General features: G+C 45.6%; 1 protein-coding gene across 2 annotated transcripts; it reads right to left on the bottom strand.

Annotated features, from left to right (window-relative positions):
- Nucleotides 1-399: 399 nt before the first annotated feature.
- Nucleotides 400-10,045, bottom strand: PICK1 (protein interacting with PRKCA 1). 2 transcript variants are annotated; one of them, XM_053943610.1, is made up of 13 exons: nt 9,976-10,045; nt 8,986-9,072; nt 8,305-8,416; nt 7,704-7,832; nt 7,514-7,580; nt 6,165-6,254; nt 5,689-5,742; nt 5,527-5,589; nt 5,052-5,185; nt 4,189-4,281; nt 3,305-3,355; nt 1,946-2,090; nt 400-1,683 (listed from the first exon to the last, which is right to left on the bottom strand). In XM_053943610.1, exons 2-13 carry the CDS (start codon nt 9,024-9,026, stop codon nt 1,442-1,444), a joined length of 1,221 nt encoding a protein of 406 aa, XP_053799585.1. In that variant the 5' UTR covers nt 9,027-9,072; nt 9,976-10,045; the 3' UTR covers nt 400-1,441. The 2 variants fall into 2 exon arrangements, with proteins under 2 accessions (XP_053799585.1, XP_053799583.1); XM_053943608.1 differs by lacking the exon at nt 9,976-10,045 and adding an exon at nt 9,549-9,831.
- Between the last annotated feature and the right edge of the window lie 423 nt (nt 10,046-10,468).

A 10,468-nucleotide genomic window follows, 5' to 3' on the forward strand; every position in this document is an offset into this window, starting at 1 on the left:
CTCTGAAAGAGGATCAGGGACTTAAGCATCAGCTGAAGCTTGTGATGCAACAGCTGAGCTGTGTGGAGAAGCTGGCCCTGGAGAGGAAGAGAGATGCCACCTTGGTGGGACTGAGGTACCTGGTGGCCTTTAAAAGGCTGGTGCTCCCCAGGGAAGCTAAAATGCAGAGAAGCTGGTATTACTGGAGGACTGGCCTTGATATAGCATTTATAACACTCTTCCTCTGGAAATCTGCACTGTACTGACCACCACAGGCTGGTATAGAGATTATGCACCGGTATGAGAAGAAAAAAATGGCCAGACCATGACACCCATCTTCCCAAGATTATAGCGTAAGATTAAAACCAATGGAAGATAAGCAAACAAATCTCTCATAGGAAAGACATGAAGTACATGAAATGAAATGTCACATATTTCTTTATTACAGACAATAGTCACTACACCAGTCTGTTTAAATTCTCCAGAGCAGCTTGACCGTGGATGGCTCTTTTCCAGGCACCCACAGAGATTAAGAAGCTCCAAAAACAATCAAAGAGAAACACAAATCCAAAAAAAAAAATCTTGATCATAAATTAATGCAGTTAAATAACTTCTCCCATGACCACTAAAATTTAATGACAGAGAAGTCGAAACCCCTGGCCCAAGAACACCACCCCTCCTGGCAGTGTTGCCCACTAACAGAGAAGGTGCCATCCGGATCTGGGATTGGCCCAGGGATGGAGGGAGGGGAAGAGAAAAGGAAGGAGGAAAGAAGCACTCTCACTTACCTCAGCTTTCCCTTTCCAACTTCCCTTGTGCTAGGGAATGGGAAGATAGCTACTGCTACTGGCTGGCCCAGAGGCAGCACAAAGTAGTTGTGCAGAGAGGAGAGCACGCTAGTCATTCTTTACACTAAAAAAATCCCAAAGCCTCTTCCTCTCTCCACAAGGCTTTGTGTATGCTTTCTAGTTTAAAGCTGGGGTATTTCCATCACAGTCCTAAGGTGGATCCTCAGAAGGAGCTTGAAGACAGCAAGCAGTGATGCTAACACTTCCCCATAGCACAAAGGAAGGACGGAAGGGAGCTGTTCTCATCATTTGTAATCACCTCCAAACCCTTAACCAGCTTCCATGCGCCAGAGAGGAGAGGTGCTGCCCATGTGCTCAGCAGAGTCCTGCCTGCACAGGGGCACATGGCAGTGTAGGAGTGGTTTTTCCTCCCCACAGCTCAGTACCCAGGTTGGGTAGCAGAAGTCTCCAGGGGCAAAAAGAATTATCCAGGCAAACAAGCAAAGGAAAAGAGAGGAAAGCAGAGGTTGGTCCCAGTCCAACCAGCTACCCCACCCAAAGCAGAGGAGGAATCCCAGGCTGGACACACAGAGAAATCATGGAGAATGAATGGCCGCGTGAAATACATGTTTTCATAAGTCTGCAAAGTCCTCCCTCTGGCCATGCTGACACACTCAGGCATCATCAATGAGCTTCTCTCCATTTGCATCCTCTCTCCCACTACCCTCTCTCTCGCTTTCTCCTTCTTCTTCTGCCCCATCCGTGTACGTGTCCTTCTGTCCATAGCTGAGAGTGGTGCGGGCAAGGTCCACCTCGATGGGAAAGACATCCGCGTCCCGGAGCACGGCGTAGCAGTCATCGTAGTACTTGGACATCGTGGAGACAAAACGCTGGAGCTGGAACACGATGTCCTGAACTGTAGTGAATACATGTTGGAGGAAAAAATTGTAAAAATGTCCTTCCCAAACAGTGTGAAGGCTGTGATCAAGCCTCCCTTAGCAGTGTTAGATACCATCTCCTACACATTAATCCCTTTTGGCCCCTCAGGGCTGATGTCCCAGGTACAGCCACAAAGGAGCTCTTCAGCAAAGAGAAGAAGTGAGCCGTCTTCTGAGCTGAGACAAAGGAGGAACAAGAAGGCCAAAGTCATGTCTGCTGAACCCAGCAGTGGCACTCACCATGTTTCTGGTCCAGGAGCTCTATTTTCTCTAGCACATCCTTCCTCATCTTGGCAAAGCGCGTGCGAGCCTCCTGACGGCAGCGCAGGATGAGGCGGTACTCGTAGTTGCCAGTGCTGACCCGGTAGAGAGGCTCACCCAGAGCCTGCCAAAAACACGGCGCCATTTCAGACTCCCACAACACACAACAGTGCCTGCACACAAGTCTGCCTACTACTGCCATTGTGGACTCACAATGACCTTGGATTATTACAGACCTCTCAGGCACACAGGAGCTGCTATCAGGAAGCAGGAACCAGGAAAAACACTGAGCTGTGTCAAAAACCAGCAGTCAGTGGGGCTACTTTGAAGGCCAAACACCCACCAACCATGGTAAAGAAAAGCATCACTACTAAGCAAATACAAAAGGACAGGCACCTTTCAGCCCAGTAAGACAGGCATGAACAAGTTTATATCAAACACACAAAAATTCTGCCCTCCTCTGTAAGGTTTTCCCTGTATGGATTGCATAATGAATTACACATCTACACAGGAAACCATCTGGTATCTACAATCACCCAGACACAATGCTGGAAATCAACATGGAGGGACCTTTCTGCAAAAGTCTGGAAAGGGGTTAGCTCTGTCAGCAATGAAGCATCCTTCCCTTGCACCTGTAAACACAACATACAGAAAAATCTGTGCTACAGACTATGGCTCCCTAACACATACTGCACGTGCCAAAAGATTTTGCTCTACCGGGCAAGACTGGGATTCTTTCCTTCCCATTTAGAAGGAAACATACAATGAAAGATTGTGTTAGGAGTTTGATTCCTTCCTGGTACTTGGGAATTAGGCATTGCAAGAAATCAAATGTCTACTCTGAGGCTGATACCGAGGATAAAAAAAGATGTTACTTTTATGCAGGGAAACTGGAATTTATGGGATACCTTTAGCTATTTTAAACAGAGCTGTTAAGGATTAAAGTCCTAAAACTCTAAACTATAAACCCCCTATTGTTAAGAGAGGTCCTTTAATCAATTCCCTTCACTTATAAATGCAGCTTCACATGCATTTTGCTACAGAGAAGCTAAATCTCCATTTCTAAGAAACAAGTCCAGAATTAATGATAAGCTGTACACTACACACAAATGGAATTTGTGAAGATAACACCTTAATCCTCCTTACATAACCTAATAGTACTTAAACACTGAGAAAGGCAACCACTGAGCAAACAAGCTGCAGTGCTTCCCAGGTAGCATTTAAGGACTCCCTATTTCTAATACATTAAGAATAAATGTATGTAATTCATTAGGATGCATTCACTAGTTTGGGTGTTGACAGGCACAGGAATACTTTTGCAATTGTACTGATACTCACAATGCAGCTGTACTCTTCATCATCCATCTCTTTGACTTTCAGGCAGTAAGACTTTGCAGAATTAAAGATTAAAAAAAAAAAGCAAAACAAGAAGGAACTATTAAAAATCAGAAACAACTTCATCATCACCCATAAACATGAGGTTGCACCATTCCAAGCCTTCCTTCAGTGGACAGACTCTGAAGAAAGCACAGTGGGAAAAATCCTGTGTCCATCTACTCTTTGAGAAAAGACAGTACAAGAAAAGTATGAGATGGGAATAAATAAGAAGGGAAAGAAAAAGATTAATTGCAGGAAGGATTGGTGTAGGAAGAGATTCTGCCATATTCCCTTGCCTTAGGGATGCAGCTCCAAGTACTTCTCTCAAGAGGTAAAAGGAAATAGATTCCTTCAATTAGAGAACAGGTGCACTGAGCAACCTTACCCTTTTTGGGTAGAAAACAAGGGCTGAGTGGAATGAAGGAGGAAAAAAACCAGCAAGGTCTAAAATAAAGCAAATATGAGTTGACAGTTGTTTACTTTGGCTAAAGAGAGTGTCCAAATTACCTAAAAATATGGATGGGGGAGCTCTTTAGAGGAGTTCAAGAGCCTAAGCTGCAGAGGAAATCTTTAGAAATAAATCAGGAAATAATTCTGACCATGTAGAAAATAAGTCATGTGAGTACTGTAAGATCTTTCTTACCAGTGAGAAATGTTAGGTTAAAAGCAGGTGTCTGAATCTGAGTAATCTGGCAGTAAACAAAGAACTAGAAAAAACAGGGCATTCTCTCAAGGATTATGGAAGGATGGATACATGATCATATAGGCTAGATGTGACTTTCAAGATGATTCTATGAAGTTTAATTTCAAGCAACACTTAAAAAAAAAAAAAAAAGGCAGCTCACCAAATATTCAAACTTGACATCCAGGTATTTTTTGATAGTCAGCCTCGTGTCAGGAATGGCTTTATTCAGATAGGTATTCAAGTCAGTAAGCATCTGCAAGGGAAACACCCTTTTGCTGAATTACGACTAAAAAGCATGACTACAATTCACGTGCAACCTTTTACGAAGCACAGGTCATGAGACTGCCTGAAAACTCTTCTTTGAACTACAGCATATTTGAAAGAAAATGTCTGATCATGGCTCAGAATGGTTAGAGCATCCTTTACTGTCACTGGCAAGTGGTTCCAGTGCTAGAAATGCTTGCCTCACTCCTAGCCTGGATTCACCTGTTTTTGACTTGTTTTATTTTCAGCTGGTCCTGGAAATAGCTCTCCCCGATTCAAAGTTTCATGACCCAGCATCGTTCATCCAACACAGCAATGAAAATGGTGCCCAAATCAACACCTGAATTCTCTCTTTGCTAAACTAAGTGCACAGATCCTCTGGAGACTCTCACTCAAATACATTGATTGAAATTCTTACATTGTTCCTGGGTTGCTTGTCTGAACTCTTTTAGTGACACAGTGCAGTTATGGGTACCAATATCAGGTACTAGACTGGTCAGTGAGACTACTCCCTCATTCCCAAAAGAAAAGGAGAGGAATATACCCATATGCAGAAGTCATAAGGACAAGGTTGATATATTCATTATGTTACCTCTCAGGTTCTTTTCATTATGAAGACAATTCCCTGAAGGAAAGCAGACAAGGATCCTTCTTCCCTCAATGAATGAACTTTTAAGACCACACCTTTAAAGACAGGCTTCTGCCTTCCTAGATTCTCTTCTTCTCCAAACCCTTTACTCCTATGGTTAAATTCTTTACCGGCTTAATTGTTTTCAGAAGGTGAATCCCAAACTTCTCAATGTTGCGATGAGCATCAGCAAATTTCACAAAGGCTTCACTGGCAGCTGGTTGTGGTTCCCGTACACCAATGACAGAGAAAACGTCTCCAAATGCTGCATGTGCAGAATAATTACAGATAGATTAATAAAGAGGTGAACCCGGAGAAAAATCTTGTCTCCAATAAGTCCCTCCCATAATCTTACAATTAACTGGGGGATGATGCTACATATTCCCTAAAGAGCAGAGTTTGGCAGGGCATTTCCCCAATGTCTCACGTGAAGGACAGGGCCTGTGTTAGCACTATGATTGGTAATATAGGAGAGCAGCCCTTCACAGCTCATTTCTGCAACCCTTAGTTTTTTTTGCGTGAGGGAATCACACATCCAAATACTGACAAAAAAATCCTGAAACTCAAGGTCAAAATTTTTTGCTCCCTTTGCTCTAGATTCTTTACCTCTGTGTGTCTGAGATAGCTCAAAGAAAGCTCTGAGAAGACTCTTGGTGTGCTCTGTCAAGCCTGTGATGGAAGCCAGAAAAACCATTTGAGTCACTTCACTGAAACACAATGAAGGTATCCTTCTCCCCCATCTGCTGTCTGATGGAATACCAAGTTTACCTTTGTATAACTCTGCGGTCCTCTCCAGCTCCTCTAATCTCTTTACTAGTCCATCTAAATAGAAACAAGAATCAGAATACAGAATTATAACAGTCACATTCAGGATATGGTTAAGACCTGACTAGGTGGAAAAATACCAGTTTCATATATTTGGTTCAAGTTTCCCTCATCCCTTAATGCCTGTCCTGTGATACAACATGGGAAGCTTTTAAAATGACTGAAAACTTATTTTATAGTATGGGGTCATCATTTCTTGGCATTCATTAAGTTGGTCCTTGCTTTAAATTAATCTGACCTGAGATAATATTTAAGTGGCCACAAGGACAGGCTGTATCACTCAGGATGGGCAGAGACAATCACAACAGCAAGGCAGAGCAGAAGAAAAGAATGTGGACCATGCAAGCAACAATAAAAAGCAGGCAAACACAGGAGAGTAAGCATTCCATTAGGAAAATGTCCTCCTGGACAATACTTACCATTGCAAAGTATGGCTCGGCTTAACCCCAGGGCATCTGCTGTCCCCGAGCTCATGTTCTCTACCAGCCGGTGCTTTACCTTCTTCAATACTAAAGGCCAAAACAAAGTTACAAACCAGCAGCAGGGTCACTTCCATGGGCATGAAAAGCTCACCAGCACATTTCACTGGTTTTCTAGGCACTGGATAAACTGCTTTTAACTCAGTATTGAGACAGCAAGAAGAAAGAACACCGCAGAAACAGGGCACTCTGGTCCAGCCATGCATAACACATCTTCTAATTTGCTTATCTGCCCTGCCCTCACATCCTAAACACTTCAATCAATGGAGCTCCAGCAATTTTTTTGGAAGACTGTCCCAATCAATCACTTTGCTAAAAGCAAAGCACTTATCTTGATATTTGGAACTAAACTTTGCTTATGCTATCTGCTGTATAACTTCAGCTGAAGTAAAGAGACTGAAAGACAACCAGGACTTAATGCTCATTATTATCTCTTTCCTTATTTTTACCTTTTGAATACTAGTTAAACCCTTTCATCACCTCTTGATGGAATTTGGTGGTCATACCCTACAAATTACTAGAGACATCTATGCCCTCCTTGGAACCAGATGACTCAGTCACCTTTATTTACAGGCAGATTTGCCTGCAGATCGCAAGAACTCAGCTGAAGCCACAGTGTTCTGGAAAATACCATATTCTCATCACACTTCTGTTTTCCCAGAAATCCATCTCACTATTCACGATTTTCCAGAACGCCTGTCAATTTATTAGCCCCATAATCACCAGGAAAAGAAATGACAGCAAAGAGAATGCATACATTTTACTGAAAGTGAGAAAGGCAGACCATATAAAGGAGACAACTGTGTAGGCTTAGCTCAAAACCAGACACTTTGTTTTAGCAATAAAAGCTCTCCTGTCTCCCATAAAATTAATGTTTATATAAAACTCAGTGTAGATAGGTATTTCATCTGTTCTCCATGGTTAGAAATCACCACCAATGCCTTTCAATTGACACATTTCTGTGTACATCTCAGAATAGGTCAGCCTAACTTGCACGTATTAAGAATAAATTAATTAAATTATTATGCAGTTGAGATTCATCATCCATGCTAAACACAGCACAGAACAACAAGCCTCTCACAACAACAATTAAGTCTTGATTTAACTTTCAAGCCTATTTCAAAATGTCAGGGAAGGATTTTTTTAAACCTGTAACTCTCTTTGACAGTATCCATTTGAAAATGACTGAGTTAAGAGCAAGAAAGGAAACAGATTTGGTTTTGGCTGGGACCAATTCTGCACCCTTCTGCATCATTTTAACACTCAAGGGAGAAAGAAACCAGTCTTACCAATATCCAAAGACTTGCCCTGCTTTGGGTCAGCCTGAAGCTTGTTGTAGTGTATTGTCACTTCTCCCTGCAGAAAGAGCAAACCCCAAACTGCTGTGCTGGAAGCAGGCAGCAGTGGGTCCCTTTACCAAAGGACAATAAGCTGCCAACTACGACCCAGAAGCTCCAGTGGCCCCCTCCTACCTCTCACCTTTACCATCTGTATCATCTTGGCCACCTCCACTTTGGTCTTCCCTTTGACGGATTTTCCGTTGACTCCAGTGATTTCATCCCCGGCTGCTACGGTGCCGTCTAAGGCTGCTGGAGTGTTATCGAACACCTAAGAGAGAGCACAGGCAGTCTGCAGTCAGGAGAAGGGCCCATGCAGAGCTACAGAGCACAAACCAACTGCTGCATTCCTCCTACTTAATTCACTTCTACTTTGTCCATGCTGAAGCTGCAGTTTTCCCCCTTTCCAAACCAAGAGGTGGGCTGATCATCCTGTTCCCTTAGGAAGTTCTTGCCCCTAGGATGTGCCTCCTCGAGCGTAGGATTTCTGGTGTTGGGAGTGACACACTGTTCCCCTGTAAATTCTAACATGCTCTCCTAGGAGAAGGACAATTCTAGAAGTCCTAATTTAATTCTTCCACACCTACTAGCTACTAGAGTAAGGAAAACTTTTCAGTGGAAAGGGAGATGTCATCTCCCACTTTGAGAAAAACAAACAGCAAAGGGCTCTCTTTCCACACTTCCCATCTCAGGCCAACACTGTTTTAAAAAGATGGCTTATTTTTTCCTCCTCAAGAGCCCACCTGGACAATGTAGAGACAGGGGCAGTACTGTGCTCCTCCTCCAATGCTGATCCCAATCAGGTTCTGAGAGTCTTTCTTCAGTGTCACTGTCCCAGGTACAGTGGGGATGCCCCTACAAAGAGAAAGGAATAACTGGACGTAGGCAGAGCTGCCTGCATATGAAACAATTCCGGTATCTGAGTCAATACAAATGGAAAACATCATGGGCACTGCATATCTGAATTCATTCCCTCACCTCTGCCACAGAGCCTATCAGCATGGGCCAGCAGGGAGACCTTCTGTGCCATCTTTTTCTTGGGATTGCATGCAAAGTTTAGAGGTGGAAGAGACACCCTCATCCATTGCTAGGCACTGAAGAAACACTATCGTGCTTTAGTGTTTCACCTGCACTTTGTGCTGGAGTGAGAGGACAACTTGCACAGCATAAATGTGATGCAAATCAAATGCTCTATCTTAAATGCAGTCACTGCAGAGCAACACAAATATTCTCCTTTGCTCACCAGCACAGCGATGCCTCATCCCCTGTCTCCAGAGGGAGCACGAAATCAGCACTGAACAGGAAGGCTGATGTTCAGCACACAGTGTCACACACAGGTAAATTTATCAACTCTCATTAGGTCTTGGCTGAAAAGCCTACTTCTATTATAAGAAACACCAGAAGAAGACAAGATAAATACTCACAGCTTATCTTCCTCAATATCATAGTCCAAATCTGCAAACATTGTTTTGGTTCAGTGGGTTTGTCTGAAGCTGCTTATTCCAAACTCCCTGGGCAGAAAGAACAGAATAAATCAACTAAAACAATGACTGCAACAGAAAAAAACAGAGAACCAGCCTGTCATCTTTATCAATCTCTTTTTTCTTTTTGGAATGCCACATTGTGGTCTCTGCTCTTATATCAAAAGATGAAAAACGAGTCAAGTGTTCCTGGTTCCCTGCTCTGCATGCAACAGGATAAAGTCCTCGAGTTTGAATGCTGCATGTTCCAAACCCAAGACTGACACACGTGCAGCATTTCCAAAGCACAGAACAAAACGTGGTCCCTTCCCGAAGCTGCTTCTTCCCACGCTCGACCTTGCACCACGGCTGCTAAAGATACTCAGTTTTATCCCCGACATCCATCACACATCTCCGTGTTCTTGACTTCACAGCAAGTCACGTCACTTTCTGACATTCACCGCCTGTCTCGGCAGGCCGTGCTCAAGCTCTCCACCGAGAGACTCATTATTTCCCCATGCACAAACCTCGTTTCCATTTAATTTCGGGCAGTAATTAGCTGGCACGTTTGGGTTCCGCCCACCCTTCGGCAGCACCCAAGGCACGGCGGTGCCGTGAGGGTGGTCGTCTCCACCACACCCGACCCTCAGGGACCAGGGCTTCACCGACAGCTCAGCGTGTCGAAGCCCGGGCAGGGGCTGCGGGCAGTGCCCGGCCGGGCAGGGCTGCGGGCAGGGCTGCGGGCAGGGCTGCGGGTAGTGCCCGGCCGGGCAGGGCTGCGGGCAGGGCTGCGGGCAGGGCTGCGAGCAGTGCCCGGCCGGGCAGGGCTGCGGGCAGGGCTGCGGGCAGTGCCCGGCCGGGCAGGCGGCGAGCGCAGCCCCCGCCCCAGCCCGCCCGGCGGGACCGTCCGGGGGCAGCCGCGGGGGGGCGTCCCTGAGGGGCCCCCAGGCTCACCGGAAGCGGCCGCGCGGCGCCGTCAGCCCCCGCCGGTCACGTCACCGCCGGGGCCGCCCGGAAGCGCCCGCCCGAGCCCCGCCCCCCGCGCCCGCCGCGTTGCCATGGGGACGGAGGGAGAGGGCTTGGTTAGGCCGGAGAAATGGAGGCTCAGGGGTGCCCTGATCGCTCTCTACAACCCCCTGAAAGGAGGCCGTAGCCACGTGGGGATCCGTCTCTTCTCCCAGGCAACAAGAGGACATAGTCACCAGGCTGGACGTCAGGAGGAATTTCTTCACGGAAAGGGTGATTAGACATTGTTATGGGAGCTGGTGGAGTCACCGTCCCTGGAGGTGTTTAAGGAGAGACTGGACGTGGCAGTCCGTGCCGTGGTCTGGTTGACATGGTGGTGTTCAGTCACAGGTTGGACTCCATGATCTCAGAGGTCTTCTCCAACCTAATTGATTTGGTGATTCTGTGAAATTGCTTGGCACAATCACGATCAGCAGTGACC

The sequence above is a fragment of the Vidua chalybeata genome, chromosome 5 (assembly GCF_026979565.1).
Source record: "Vidua chalybeata isolate OUT-0048 chromosome 5, bVidCha1 merged haplotype, whole genome shotgun sequence".
Classification (NCBI taxonomy): Eukaryota; Metazoa; Chordata; class Aves; order Passeriformes; family Viduidae; genus Vidua; species Vidua chalybeata.

Excerpts from the sequence above, each read along its gene's own strand:
- PICK1 (XM_053943610.1), bottom strand. The coding sequence starts at position 9,026 with ATGTTTGCAGATTTGGACTATGATATTGAGGAAGATAAGCT. Across the intron at positions 5,743-6,164 it reads CCGAGCCATACTTTGCAATG|ATGGACTAGTAAAGAGATTA; the intron begins GTAAGTATTGTC and ends GTTTCTATTTAG. Across the intron at positions 2,091-3,304 it reads ATGAAGAGTACAGCTGCATT|GCTCTGGGTGAGCCTCTCTA; the intron begins GTGAGTATCAGT and ends TGTTTTTGGCAG.